Source organism: Callithrix jacchus, chromosome 3 (genome assembly GCF_049354715.1).
Source record: "Callithrix jacchus isolate 240 chromosome 3, calJac240_pri, whole genome shotgun sequence".
NCBI classification, from domain to species: Eukaryota; Metazoa; Chordata; class Mammalia; order Primates; family Cebidae; genus Callithrix; species Callithrix jacchus.
In genome coordinates this window covers 5,773,478-5,789,410 of record NC_133504.1, presented here as the reverse complement: position 1 = coordinate 5,789,410, position 15,933 = coordinate 5,773,478, and the positions used below count along the sequence as shown (strand labels likewise).

General features: G+C 41.1%; 1 protein-coding gene across 47 annotated transcripts in view; it reads right to left on the bottom strand.

The window, feature by feature from the left end:
* The window catches only part of SORBS2 (sorbin and SH3 domain containing 2), a 392,630-nt gene that overhangs the window by 93,839 nt on the left and 282,858 nt on the right, over positions 1–15,933 (bottom strand). For 23 of the 47 annotated variants that reach the window (XM_078366120.1, XM_078366115.1, XM_078366113.1 and 20 more), the window contains 2 exons: positions 12,522–12,548; positions 12,174–12,295 (listed from right to left, as the gene is read on the bottom strand). In XM_078366120.1, the coding sequence (XP_078222246.1) occupies positions 12,174–12,295; positions 12,522–12,548 (149 nt within the window). Of the gene's footprint in view, positions 1–10,766; positions 11,394–12,173; positions 12,296–12,521; positions 12,549–15,933 lie in introns of all 47 variants that reach the window. The other 24 variants (XM_078366090.1, XM_078366091.1, XM_078366106.1 and 21 more) reach the window with 3 other exon arrangements.

Genomic DNA, 15,933 nt, shown 5'->3' with positions numbered 1-15,933 from the left:
AATAATAAGAGATAAATTATCCAATTAACAAAAATACCTCTTTTTGCGATGTGGCAGAGAAGGCAAAGCATCGGTTTTACTTGTGAGCACTTCAAGGAGTGGCATTCAGATGGATTAGGGGCCAACCGCACTAGTGCAGAAAAACCATGAAAACACGAGGAACGTGAACCCAGTCGGTGTGTTTTGGAAACCAGGCCGGTTTTCACACAGCACTGCCGTGGAATTTTCGGGAGGGGCTTGAGAGTGTTGGCATAATGAAAGCTTTTCCTCAGAAGCTTTAGTTTTTGCATTTCTGACAATAATATGATATCATACTATTGGTCAGCAGGATCGGTTTGCCCTTTACTAGAAAAATCTTACGGCATAACTGCCTCCCCCTTGCCAAAATATCCCCGAAACATAAATCTGCCTTAGTTTTTTCCTGGTTTATGAATCTGAATATCGATAATACCAAACACAACTAAGTGGAAAAGAGATTTTATTTCCTTTCCACTTATCAAAGCTGTTCTTTGATTTCTCTACCAAATACTGGAAGAACTGGCCTTCGGAATATCCGAGCAACGCAAATAGAGGTACCGTGTGTGAAAATGAAAACCAGCCGCTGATCATCGTTAGAATGCACCCTAGTCGGTTAGGACTACAGTTGGCATTGAATCTTAGGTAAAGGAGAAAGAAACTGAAGGAAAAACAAAAGATTTAGCAGCTCCAAGGCCATATATAACCCAACAGGCTAAATATAGCAGAGGAACCCTCTGTAGAAGGCAGAGAAAAGATGGTCGTTTGAACATTTCACAGCCTCCGGTGATAGCCTGATGCCTGACCACACGTGACAAATAGAATGATAAGCACCCGGTTCAGCATAAGTGAGTAACACTCCAAAACAAGTAAGAACTTGTTTTTTCTACCTTCCGGAATAGATATTTTTTGGAGGGGATGTTTCGGGGAAGAGATGGCTTTAAGATAGATCACTAGAATTACTGGAAGATATTAGTATGAAAACGGGAAATGCATGAAAGAGCCGTATCAACTTAGAAGTACTGCCCAGCAAGGATTTCAGTAGTACAATTTGGGGTTCTTCGCAGGCCTTAAGTTTCATCATGGCTGATGTCGTGTGGGTTGTTGGCCTAAAAAAAGTTACAATAATTTTTTCTCAGACTTTTACTTGAATACTTTAAAAAAATCCATCACGTAAAAGGGGCTCTCTGAATCATAGATCCCTTAGAAATCTGATAAAAGCAACTGATCCTTCTTTTAGGGAAATGCACAATTTCATACTTACATAAAGTTCTGCAGAAACTTCAGGGGGACAGAGACACTCTCAAGCAGATCCTTAATCTGACAGGTTAAGAAACCCCAACCTTGGATAAAAAGACAGATTTTCTCGTCCTAATTTTACTTAATATGATTTTTTTTCTTGTTTAAACACAGTCATTAAAAATGTGATAGATATATTTTCTACTTTTTATGGTTGCTCTAATCTCCAGAAATAACTGACAGAAATCTCAGCTACCCAGAACCTAAGATGTTTTGGTGAGAATGCATCCTTATTATTAGTGGGTACTTATAATAACTGCAATCTTATTGGAAGTAAAACTATAATTTTATAAAATTATCATAATTCAAACTTAATATATTAAAATGCTGCTATAAGTCTGAATGTAATTCAGTATAAAGCAGTCTTTGAAACAACACAGTTTCACTGAGGATGTTCCCATGTAATATGAATCTCTTTCTAGTTTTGTTTATACTAAATGAAAACTCTAAGAAATAATACAAATCATACAAAAGGATTTGAGTTATCTGCTCAGGATACTTTTCCCTTTAAAATTAAAAGGAAAACATCTAATGACTTTAATCCCTATTGGATTGACTTGTTCATATCTTTTGACTTGAAACATCTCAAAAGCTGAGGCGTATTCTCTCTAAAATCATCCTTGTCACAGGAGATATGATCATTAGTTTGCATAGCACAGTGTCTGGGGATGGCCCTCACCCATTCAACTGTTCTTCCAAATAGAATGTCCACAGAAAACAGAATTATTCCACCTTTTGAGTTTCTTTCACCATCTCCTGACATGCTCCTGGTTTTGAGTCTTTCTCTCAATGCACTCATGTGTATGTGTGCATGTGTGTGTGTGTGTTTTCAAGTGTGTGTAAAAAGCCTCTTGGCGAGTCACATTACACATACATTTCTACAGATAAAACTCAATAATTCAACAGTGTACTGGTCACCTACAAAAAAGCTTTTATAAGACCCCAATCTCCACATGAATGGAGTACCCTGTAGACTCAGGGGGAGGGAAAGACCATGTTACACATGTTTCTCCTAAGGAAAATAAGGAGAGCAGCAGAAAAGGTGTGAAAGGGGAAGAAGGCGGTATTTTCCCAAGCTGGACTACCTTGAAAATAGGGGAAACTACCTTCACCAAGCACATTTTTTTTTCTTACTTACTTCAGGAGTGGCAAGTAGATGACTGTGGAAAAATCATCCTAATTGTTTCATCAAGACCATGGAGGGCTAAGGTGTTTGAACAGGGATCAAGGGTCACGAACTTTTTGTGAGTATAAAATTTTTTTTTCTTTCCCCAACAGTTGAGCTGGCAGGAAGTGGGTAATGAGAAACACCAGCTAGTAGCTGGCAGCTGCCTGGTCTTCTGCAAAGGACAGGGACGGTGCTTAAACCTTAATATGATTGATGCGCCAAGAGAGAGCACCTGCTTACTCAGACTAATACAGAGAGCTTCTTCGTCCAGATGAATCCAACTTGGAATGCTAAAGAGAGCCTGTGGATGAGAGAGATCACCCAGTCAACACTGGAGTTCCCGAGGAAAGAGGGAGCAAGGAGATTCAAGGAGGCTAAGCTTCAGCAGCGGAAAAGCGTGTCGAGTTGGACGAAGGTCCTGCAAACTCACGTGCCCATCATGGGCGCGGAAAATATCCAGGACGTGCAAATCAAGCCCATGTTGAATGGCGGGAATGGTGAGACCAGTGGCAGAAGGCGTGTTCCCCCTCGAGGTGGGGTGGATTTGCCCATATCCTCTGCCTTGAAACACACCAAAAGCTAAAGCTGACTGTCTCCAAAACCACCATAGTCACAGGTAATATGACCTTCAGTTTGCTCATAAACTCAGTGACAACGCGTCTATAGTCAAAAAAGCTCCTAAGCCATCAGTTGCTGATTCAGTAGATGCAGAAGCTGGAGGTGAAAGACGGCAGGTGTGAAGCTGGGGTGTGAAGCAGGAGTGCGAGGCCAGGCCTAGGGAGTGGTGAGTAAAGGGCTTATTGGGGCCCACATTTAAACAGTAATTGAGATAAATTCTGTTTCAATGCGATCTTTGAAAGAAAATCAAAATCGTGCAAAAAAGAAAAAAACACCCATAATGACAAAAATGTCACAAATTTAAATCAAGACCATGCCACATCTCAGGAAAAGAGAAAAAAAAATTGGGTCTGGAGGTTTTAATGCAAGAAAATGCATCAGTAATATTTTCAAAATCTACATTTTTGCTTATTTCAGTTTTACATGAGAGAATGGACACGTTTGACAATTTCCAACTTACTGATGGCAATCTTAAACAATTTTTAATTAATTTAAGGTGAAGTAAACATGTAATAGGGCAAACATGGTGGATCACACCTGTAATCCCAGCACTTTGGGAGGCTGAGGCAGGTGGATCATCTGAGGTCAGGAGTTCAAGACCAGCCTTGCTAACATAGTGAAACCCTGTCTCTAATAAAAATACAAAAATTAGCGAGGGATGGTAGTGGGTGCCTACAATCCCAGCTACCTGAGAGGCTGAGGCAGAAGAAATGCTTCAACCTGGGAGGTGGAGGTTGCAGTGAGCCGAGATCCCACCACTGTACTCCAGCCTGGGTGACAGAGCAAGACTCTGTTTAAAAAAAAATTGTCTCGCTTTAAATAAAATATTTAAACTCAAAATAATGTGTGAGTGTTAATAAACCTGCATTTTAATTTTTCAAAAAAATCTAATGACTTAAACATTCTAGGAAAAAACTCATTCACAATATACAAAATAGGTATTTGGGGGAAAGAACTTCCTTCCACCCCAGGCTCGACATGGCCCCATGCTCGAGGATCCTAACACCTCTGTATTCACATCTTTCGTATTGAGCTTCTAGGCCTCATTTCTGAAGGAACATAAGGGATATATATGAAATGTCATTTGACAGGCTTTTGTTCTCTTTTTTCCAGCATCATTGACAGTAATTGACTTGAAAAGAAAATATCTAGGAAGGGGTGAGAAATGCCAGATACAGGTGATGGGGAGGAAGGCAGCAAATCACACTGCCATGTGTGTACCTATGCAGCAATCCTGCATGTTCTTCACATGTACCCCAAAACCCAAAATGCAATAATAAAAACAATCTTTACCTCCCATCCCCACATGCTTTTGGGACAATTTGCCCCCTCTCTCCCGTCCTGTCCTGGGGGTATGAGGAGACACGCCGGGCCACCATATCTGTGCCAGGTCATCATTTCACCATTTTGCTGGCCATAGCTGGTTAGGAAGGGGAAGGACTGGACTCTGCTAGGTCAATGGAGCCCTGCCTCCCTCCTGGGAATTTGAATTATATGACACTGAATGGCCCTCAGGTAGCTGTGGGGTACCCAAATGCAAGAAGTCAGAGAATGTCATGGAAACCCGTGTGCAACTTGGAGTAATGACAGAGCAGAAACTAAGAGAGAGAGAGAGACACAGGGAACTCCACGCCATTCCTACGATTGAGAAGGAGGGAGGGCAGCTGCCTGGTTGCTGCCCATTTTCTCCTAAGGCCCGGCTGTACTGCCTGCATTGTAATGATGTGAGATTGTCTGACAGCCTCATGATAAAAATTATTTTAACCATCTGCTCCCCACCAAAGACCTGGGTGACAAATGATGTAAAATTGTCACACAGATCGGGCAACATATGCGTGCATGTGCACAGACATCAAATGGAGAAATTGCCAAAGATCTCATCAGCTAACAGCATTATGACCCCACAGAAAGGAAACCATATGAATAGACTACATCAACGATTGGGGCTGGTCTTGATAGGAATGTTCCAGAAAGTGTGCCCTGCATTTCTGCACCTTTCATCCCCCACTGCTGATGTGTCTGCCTTACTCTGTCCTCCTTAGCCTCTACATACTGATCCCATGAAGCCAAAGAAATGAGTTTCCTCTCCCTTCTACATGACAGGCAGACAAATTCCCCTTTGAGTCCCCAACATATGTGCGGTGGCAGCTGTGAAGGTGAGGCCTTGGCAAATGATCGATTATGTTGCTTCAGGACAAGCTTATCTTCCTGAAGCAAAGCACATAGGACAGATGCCATAGAAACTGTCTGGGGTGCAGCTTTTTGCTGTCTTTCCAAAGGATCTGGCTTATACCTTCACTTATTTGACACTGAGAACAATGTGACATTTTTAGCAACAGGATATCTGGTCACACAGTGACTGAAAGGTAACGTGCCTCATTTCTGATCTGTTTGTAGGAGGTAAATTAAGGCACATGCCACTCAGAAAACACTATGAAAAACTGTCAACTATGAAGGGAATTTCTAACAGTGACCTGTAGTTTTCTTGTTAAATGAATGGTCAGACTTGAATAACAACAAAACTATGTAAGTGAAACTTCTGGAACACGGAAACGCACTTTTCTCATCCTGCTGTACTTTTATTGCCTGGGCCTGCTAATTCCTGGGAGCTGGATTCTTTAAAATGGAGCACATGTTTGGCTGATTCACAGTGTACGGCTTCCTGCACTTGGCATTTGCTAAGACTTGCCAGAATGTGGAGTGCAAGTGTTTAAAATGGAAAGGTCACCATTGTGAAAGATCATTACACGGAAAATGAGACGTGAAAATGAAGCATGTCACACTAGGTAGAAACAGGCCAAATGTCCACTGTTGGATAAGGAGATGAAGAAAATGTGATGTATGCACACAATGGAATACTACCCAGCCTTAAACAAGATGGAAATCCTGCCATATGCTGTAACACGGAGCAACCTAGAGTATGTTACACCAAGTGAAATAAGCCAGTCTCAGAAGAACAAATATCTGAGCAGAGAGCAGAGTGGTGGTTGCCAGGGGCTGGGGGAAGGCGGAAGTGAGTGGCTATTCAGTGGGCATAAAGTTTTAGTTACACAAGATGAATCAGTTCTAGAGATCCGCTGCACAGCATGGTGCCTGTAGTTCACAATACTGCATTGCACACTTGCGTATTTGTGAAGAAGGCAGATCTCGTGTTAAATGTTCTTACCAAAATTTTAGACAGAGAATAAAAACTGCAACGGCTTCATGCTACCTTTTTTACAAAGCCTGATAAAAGAGGACACGGTGTCTTGGAACAAACTGAAAGTTTGTTGAAATAAACTTTTATCTACCAGTAAAAAAAAAAAAAATGTATATATGTATATATATATATGTATTTTTTTTCAACAACCAGTATTGTTGAAAATAACATATTTTGTTTTCCCAATCATATGTATAATTTGGAAAAATATTATTTAAAGATGATGACAGGCCCGGTGTGGTGGCTCAAGCCTGTAATCCCAGCACTTTGGGAGTCTGAGGCGGGTGGATCATGAGGTCAAGAGACCGAGACCATCCTGGTCAACATGGTGAAACCCCGTCTCTACTAAAAATACAAAAAATTAGCTGGGCATGGTGGCGCGTGCCTGTAATCCCAGCTACTCAGGAGGCTGAGGCAGGAGAATTGCCTGAACCCAGGAGGCGGAGGTTGCCGAGATCGCACCATTGCACTCCAGCCTGGGTAACGGGAGTGAAACTCCGTCTCTAAATAAATAAATAAATAAAAAGATGATGACGGCTACTGTATGTTGAGGAATGACTATGAAGCGGGCACCATGCCCAGATCCTTATACGCTTATCTTACGCAAACCTCCCAGCACTTCTGTGAATGGTTGTTATTATTGTCCCTGTTTTATAGATGAGAAAAGTGCTGCTTGGGGAGGGCGAATAACTAGATGAATGGTTTTATGTTAATAAGATCTTGAAAGAGCTGACTTCCCAACCACTGGCTTCACAGTCTCTCTCATACCCACTCCACGAAAGCCTCCTTCCCCACCACGGAATCGATGGTAAGTTTTCAGCTTTCATTTCATAACTTGTCTTATCGACGGTGTTTGAGCAGTTAACCATCCCTTCCTTTCCACACATGTTCCTCGCATGGCTCTTAGGATGCCACATTGTCCTGAGTTTCCTCCTCCCTTAGAGGACCTGCTTTCAGTCTTCCTCTTACTGTTGAGATTCACTAGGCTCAACTCTTGGCCCTCCCCTTTTCTCTGTCCTCCCTCCTCTGTGATCTCACGCCATCTCATGGCCACAAAACCCATCGATTAGCCAATGGCTTGTATCTCCAATCAGGACCTTTCCCCTGAAGTACAGGCTCTCACATCCGAGTGCACACTTGACCACTTCGTGTGGGTGTCTAACAAACACCTCAAACTCCCTGTATCCCAAACGGAACCTCTGAAGTTTCCACCAACCTGCTGCACCCACAGTTGTCCAGTCTGAGCTGATGGCAATGCCACCCTCCAGCTGGAGTCAACCTTGACTTTTCTCTTCCTCACATCCCACGTGCAATCTGCCAGGAAGTCCTGTTAGCTCAACTTTCAAAATACGTTCTCACAATCTGATTTCTCACCACCTCCTCTGCTGGCCCCTGCTTGGATCCCCCATCATTTCTCACCCAAATGACTGCAGTAGTTACCTAACTGGTTTGCCTGATGTCCTCCTTGCCCCACTATGGTACATTTTTCACTGAGCTGCCAGAATGATTTTGTTAAAATCTAAGGCAAATAATGATGGTGGTGGTCTCAACGTCTTCCAATGGCCACCACTTTTATGGAGAGTAAACATCAAAATCCTTGAATCTGGTCTTTGTTATCTCTGACTTCACTTCCTATCACTCTCACCTCGCTTACCTCCTCTCCCTCCCTCAGGCTTCCTTCTGGTCCTCCCACAGCCCCAGCATGATCAACCCTAAAAGCTTTACATGAGCTGTTTCCTCTGCCTGGAATATTCTTCCCCTTCAAAGCTGTTCTGTCTTCTCAGGGAGTCCTATTGACTGAGCTACCATTCTTGACATGACATCTGGTCTCCACATCTTGACTTTGCACGGCATAATTCAGTTTCCATAGAGTAATCTAATATATGTAATTTATTCAAGTTCTTATTAATGTTTGCCCCTCCTGCCACACACAGACAGATTTTAGGCATGAAAGCTTTCAAATCCAGCTCTGTCACTAAACAGACTTGACATAGGTCAGGCACTCAATAAATATTTGTCGAATAAATAGCAGTGACGGGATCTCAAATCTTAACTTTTGGATGGTGCTGATACCCTGGGGATTATATAATTAAACCAACTGTCCCCGCTCAGCCTGGATAAAACCATGCAAAACAAAGGTTATCAACTTGTTTTCAAACATCACAAAACCATTCTGAAGAAGCAAACTATGTTGGATGAGTCCAATGACTGCCACATGTTCGTGTGACTTCTCCTACCCCTGCTTCCTGGCGTGCCCATCCTGGGATGCCCGTGATTCTGCCCACTGACACTGGGACAGGTCTGTCTGTATAGTCACAGAGGGCTTCTGCTCTCTCAGACCTTCCTGGATTCCTGGACCCCATCAAGACACATCTGCCTTAGCTCCCAGTGTCACGGCCCCGTATCCCCTTGTCACTGCTGAGTAACTCTTTCACAATGAGAGCTAGCAGTCGTTCTGGGTGCCAGCCCTGCAGCCAGCCTGTGAGGGTATGTATCCTGGTTCTACCTTTTGCCAGCTGCATGACCCTGGGGGAGCAACTTGTGTGCCTCAGTTTCCTTATCCATAAAATAAGGACAGTAGTAATACCTACTCTATGAGATTGTGGAAATTATTAATAAACATAAACAAGCTGGGACAGTGCCTACTTAGGGTAAACCTTTCGTATTTGTTAGCTGCTATTAATGTTATGATGATCATCTGATTTCACAGGGGCTTTCAGAACATATTACCTTAATTAAAGAAATTGCTCTACTGAGTGAATTTTGTACATCTTGATTAGCTGATGGAGAAAATATTTTAGTAGAGGTATGATAAAACTAGCTTGTCTCTTTAATCATTTACTCTATGAGTGGGTGGGGGGAGCTTGGTGTCAATTAGTTATCTTTTGGAGATTTCTACACAGTTGAAAATGTATCTCCTCATTTGAGACCAGCCTGACCAATATAGTGAAACCCTGTGTCTACTAAAAATACAAAAATTAGCTGGGTGTGGTGGTGCATGCCTGTAACCCCAGCTACTTCGGAGGCTGTGGCAGGAGAATCGCTTGAACCTGGGAAGTGGAGGTTGCAGTGAGCCAAGAGCATGCCATTGCACTCCAGCCTGGGCAACAAGAGTGAGACTCTGTCTCAAAAAAAAAAATTTTTTAAATATATATTTTGGATGATCTTTAATAACTCAGATACAAAAAGGAGTAATAAACAAATTATTTACTTAGGCCCCAGTGTTTCAATACTAGCAGTACTGCCGTGGCTGCTCCCACGGGATCTTTCATTAATAGCCATCATTTACTGAGGGCTTGCTCTATCCAGTCCATGGTAATTTCCTAGTCTCACCATAACCTATGAATTAAGGATCGATTATTATTCTCATTTCTTTGCTCAGACTCAGAGAAGTTTAGATGAATATCTCACCACATAGTCAGTGATGCCTGGATTAAAAGCTACAGTTTATCCTTAAAGTTTATGCTTTTAGTACTACATTATTTTATGGAGAAGTCAAAAAGAGAAACACATTTCTCCTGTTAACAGATTAATACATGTGAGCAGAAGGATGCCATGAGAGAATTCCACATATATGGAAAGAAAGATTTCCTTCCTGCAAGGATAATAAAAGTTGACTCATATACTTTCTGAAATGATAAACGGATCAAGTTTTTTTTTTTTTTTTTTTTTTTTGAGACGGAGTTTCGCTTTTGTTACCCACGCTGGAGTGCAATGGCGCAATCTCGGCTCACCGCAACCTCTGCCTCCTGGGTTCAGGCAATTCTCCTGCCCAGCCTCCCGAGTAGCTGGGATTACAGGCACGCACCACCATGCCCAGCTAATTTTTTGTATTTTTAGTAGAGACGGGGTTTCACCATGTTGACCAGGATGGTCTCGATCTCTCGACCTCGTGATCCACCCGTCTCGGCCTCCCAAAGTGCTGGGATTACAGGCTTGAGCCACCGCACCCGGCCCAACGGATCAAGTTTTAGTGAAAATAAATATTGAGTTGCAAAGAGATAGACACCACTTAAAATTAAGATAACTATTCCCCACTGAAGCAAACTATAACTGACAATTATTTGAAGAGATTTTACACATGTAAATAAAGTGGAACTAAGTACAAAAAGTTCTGATATGAAAAATATTTCTTTGAAACCTAAACATGCTTTATGGCATGAAGTAGTTTGCAGTGTCTTCAATGATAACTGACCCATCAATAATTTCTCATAAATATCTAGAAGAAAAAAACTTTTAGAACATGATTTTTGGATGAAAGATCTGCATACACATACTTAAATTGAAAAATACCTAGACGTTTGCTGATGAATTTGGTAGGGTTTTAAATGGGAAAATGGTTTCTTTCTCCTTTTCCTTCCTGCTTGGAAACTAACAAAACATTAGGTAGTATAAGAAGCTCAAACAAAAAAGTTAGTGTCTCTACAGTTCGCAGGTGTTAATAAGAGACTGAGAAGCGTCATGTACCACCCTGCAGTCTGAGGACTGCGAGGCCGCTGCAACCGCAGATTTTTGTCTCTCTTGCTGAAGAGGTATCTTTGCAGTCTCTGGCGGAAGCTCAGGTAGCCGTTGGTGGCTTTCAGGATCCTGCCCTGAAAGGGGAGCTATCTGAATGGAAAGAGATGCTGTGTGTGTCTCAGGCACCGGATGAGGGGGCAGTGAGCAGGACCTTTGGAGAAACGATGGTACCTGGACAGATTTGGAAAACTGTGGAGTATTCATGGGGCTGCTACTTCCTAGATCCTGGTTATGGGTTAGTTTCAAGGTAGAAATTCTCCGAGTTTGAGAATCTTGCCTGTAGTCCTCTTGTATGTCAGTGAATGGTGGAGGATCCGTGCTGGAAGCTGCTGGTAGTGGATTAGTGATTTTTTGTGTATATGACACGGTTGTGTTAGATTCTTCAGAATATACAATTGTCTGTCTGGAATCTTCATTGGAATACATAGTTCCCTGAGGAGGTTTTTTGTTAGCCAAGTACTCTGTACAGGAGGGAATTTGTGTGTTAGTTCCTGACTGGTCTAGAATCACACCCTTTGTGTGACCAGTTATCAAAGAGCTATGAAGGCTCTCTTTTCTGTCTGGTGGAGGGGGTGCCTGGATTGACGAAGGGATCCGGAAAAAGAAATAAAGTTGAAAGGAAAACAGAGAGAAAGTCAAAGTTAGTCATGAAAGAAATGAGTGTCGACCTTCCTTACAGAAGTAAAGCAGTGCCACGCCTTCTGGTCATGCTATCCATTTCTCTAGCTAGATGGAGCGATCGTTTGCATTCCGCTTAGAATACATTTACATTTATTATCAATGTTTGCCCTTAGGGGAAAAAAGGGTTTCCAGAGAATACATTATAACATTTGTTCCACCTAAATTCTGGGAAATTACATTAAAAGTGAACATATGTTCTCCTGGCATATTTTTTAATTAGACTTTGAAATATATCTATGGTTTATTTGATAGCGTTGTTTCAGAACAATTTTCATGCTTGTGGCATAATTTTACTAATATCTCCAACACAGAGTCCCTTTAGTTAATATAATAGTTGCATACTCATAGTTACTGAATACATAATGTATTCCTGACCTCATCAGTTTAAATCCAAAGCATCAGCTGTTATCTTTTAAAGAATTAGAACATATCCTAAAGATTATGTTAGAAACTGATATACTTTTCTGAGCCTAATCAGAAATAAAACAAAATCCTCCTTTATTAAAATTTGTTCTCCATGTTGTAAATACAAGCCTGGCAAGCAAACCAAACACAAAAGCAAAAACATATTAAAAATATAACACGTATTGAAATATGCACCCTATGAAAGGGGCTTTAAGCAGTGGTCTAATAACCATGCCTTAAAATCACATAGTGAAGAGTGTGCAGGGTTACCTGAGTTGGTGATCTTTTATCTTGTAGGTTCGGTCGAACGCTTCTAAAACCTTTTGCTGCAAGAGAGGAATATGTAGCATCTCCGTTCAGTGCCTCTTGATTGCCATGGTAAGATCTCCAAGCTTTCATTAAGGGAAAACAATTGGATACAAAAATATCTACGTTCACTTAAACATTTTTTATCAAATTTATTTTTATTTTGAAAATTGTAATGTTCTTACTAGAGGTTTAACTTAATATGCATAATAGTATATGAAGTTTAAGTTTTACGTGAAGTCAGAAATGTGGCTAGGAATATGAAAAAGTCACAACATAATGCAATAGTTATTCAGAATATCTTTTCTGTACCTGAGTCTGGTGACTGAGAATCACGCCCTGAAAAAAAAAAAAAAAGGAATGTTGAAAACTAGGGTGAAATAAATGAATGACCCAGACAAAATAACATGGCAAAGAACTTATGCATTATTTTTGCAAACGTTATTTCAGTTTTAAAATCTGGGTATGTCAAACATGCCAAAGGGAGGTTTGTACATTTATTTTTACTTTAATTAGAATGTCATTCATTAAATATCTATAATATATAAATATCTATATAGCAATCACTAATTTCCCCCCTCAGCAATGTTGCAACATGCAATTTTCATCCGATTATGGCCAAAGATAGAGGTAGGAATTTCTAAATACCAAATTAAAGGATCATTGTTTATAAACAGTGAGTGCTAATTCAAATCCCCAGATCCTTAGCTTCCAATGCCCTGCCGTTAATAAGCATATTTAACTCCCATGTTACAGAGCTGTACCTTGCAATTTAGTTTTTACCTTAAGAAACTGTAGACCTGTCTACCATATCATGTGACATTTTCAAATTATTCTCTAGACTTTTAGTTTTTTTCTTATTGCCATATAACAGTCATGTTACACTCAAATATGAAAGAGCTGGTAGAATATGTTCCACTGTCTTTCAGCTAGTAAGCTGTGGAAATAAATTTTAGTACTAATGAATTGCTTTTATTAAGGTTGCTGGCAAGTTATCAGTGATATATTTATTATCAATTTTATTGAAGTTATATATTCCAGAATATTCTTTTTTTTTTTTGAGACGGAGTTTTGCTCTTGTTACCCAGGCTGGAGTGCAATGGCGCGATCTCGGCTCACCGCAACCTCCGCCTCCTGGGTTCAGGCAATTCTCCTGCCTCAGCCTCCTGAGTAGCTGGGATTACAGGTGCACACCACCATGCCCAGCTAATTTTTGTATCTTTAGTAGAGACAGGGTTTCACCATTTTGACCAGGATGGTCTCAATCTCTTGATCTTGTGATCCACCCGCCTCGGCCTCCCAAAGTGCTGGGATTACAGGCTTGAGCCACCGTGCCCAGTCCCAGAATCTTCTATATGCACATTTGAGTTAATTAGTTTGCACGTTTCACTTATGTATGTTTGAAGTTATCACTTGTGTTGCCTGGTTCTATTAAAGCACGTGGTCAGCTTCATTTAGATTTATTAAGCTTTGACTTTGGAAATGATCCTAGGGGTAGGATGGTTAGCCCAACCTGCTGCCCAGTCCTGGATTTCTTCTACATGACCCCTGGGACCGTTATTAGATTCCTATTTCAATACATATAGCAGGAATTTTACATGCTGAAAAAGTCTTTTTCTTTTAATGCTTCAGAATAGTTACTTTCAAGTTTAAACGTGAATTTAGAATGATAAAAATGGGTTGAGAAATGCAAGCGTTTGATTTTTAGATAAAATATTTGATGTGGATTCTTTCCAAATCCAAGGAAGAAACATGTGAGCCAGCACAGTGTCGTCAGAACGATTCCTGCTCGGGTGAGCTACAGAAGACAAATGAATTCCCATTCTTTCTGATCATTGATAACTTTGTATGGATTTTATCTCCAATTAATTTAAAATTGGAGCAATAAAATGGGCACCATAGAGAAAAATTACTTCAAAGAATGATGCACGAAATGTTTATTGGACGCTATGTCTAAAATTTGTACAATTTTAAATTTTTATTTTATGTGTTAGAGATGGGGTCTTGCTACTATTTCAAGGGTCTGGCCTTGAAATAGTGGGCTCAAGAGATCCTACAGCCTCAGTCTTTTGGTTAGCTGGGACTACAAGTGTGTGCTACCAGGCCTGGCCCTACTTCTAGGATGTGGTGGAAGCAGAAATGATTGACATTCTTAATTAGTTACATGACAAAGATAAAGAAACACACAGTTTGGCAATATGGAGCTATTAGAATTCTGCTTTGGGACACTCAGGAACGAGACTTAATAACCACAAGGGTGCCATCCACTGTGAACAGTGAACAAATTTTGGGATTTGGGAAAGGACAATGAAAAGTAACTTTTGGGATTTGGGAAAGGACAATGAAAAATAACTTTTGGGATTTGGGAAAAGGCAATGACATAGCCCAAGGCTACTTTATGAAAAGAGAAGCAGCATTAATAACAATGATTCCATTCTGATTATTTGCTTGAGGACAGGGAGTTTATTTTATGCTTGGTTTGGTAAACTGAGGTAAACAGGAAGGCTGTGTGGTATGTGCTGGGGATGAGGTAACAGGAGCCGGAGGCTTGGAGATGCAAGGGGTGCAGGGGTGGTGAGAAAGCAGGGGGTACTGCACTGGCCTGAAGGATGCTCAGGTCATCTCCTCCTAACTGATCATCTGTAGGGGCAGGCTCTATTTCTTCACACTGGTGACTGTGTTGAAGATGGTGGAGCCCCAGCAAACAGTAAGTGGGAAAATCAGAGGATGGTCACTCTAGGCTCAACTGTGGGCCTCTTCCTGGGATCCTGGGCCCAGGGATTTCCAAATGAATCTGTCCCTGTGCCACTGGAAACACTGGACAGTAACAGTGTTGGGCTCTACTGAAAGGCCTGGCATCACACCATAGATACATGTGTGCAGAATTAAGAGAAAGGAGAAAATGGCCATGGATTAAAACTTCAGGATGAACCAGGATTTTTAATATATTTTTAAATTGTATTTATTTATTTTTTGTTATATTTTAAGTTCTGGGGAACATGGGCAGATCATGCAGGTTTGTCACATAGGTATACACGTGCCATGGTGGTTTGCTGCGTCCATCCCCCTGTCATCTACATTAGGTGTATCTCCTGCCCCTCCCCTAGCCCCACCCCAACAGGCCTCGGTGTATGATGTTCCCCTCTCTATGTTCTTATTGAGGATGAACCAATGTGTTTTAATAAAGCTTGTGTTGGTGATTAAAGTCTGCTTTGACGTGGGTGGTCTTTTAAGGAGACTGAAGTACACATCATTCCTCTATCTTTAAAATAAATCCAGTTATAGATACTTCAGACACCCAGTCCTGATTTGCTCTTTTATTATAGTCTTCTATGTGGACGCCGTTAAACATAGCCCTGCTTTTATTTTAGTCCTGCAGGAAAGCTTGGGAAAGGGAGGACACCTGTTCTCTGGAGCAGGAAATAGAAGGTATCATGGATCCATGTTAAGTAAAGAGAATATAGGTTACTAAAAAAAAAAAAAAATGTCGGTCAGGTAAATGGCTGGCTTGGCAGATACGTGGGGAAAATGGTTTTCCTCCAAAGCTGCAACCCTGGTGATGCACATTCACTTGTGGAAAAACAAAGCTAGGACTCTGGGGGTCTGAGTCTTTAATTTCTAGTGTTCTTTAGTAGATAGTTATGGCTTCACTGAAAATCCACGGATGACTAAATGGTGTCAGTTTTTCCCTTTCCTGAATATACTAACAGCGTCTATGTGCTCT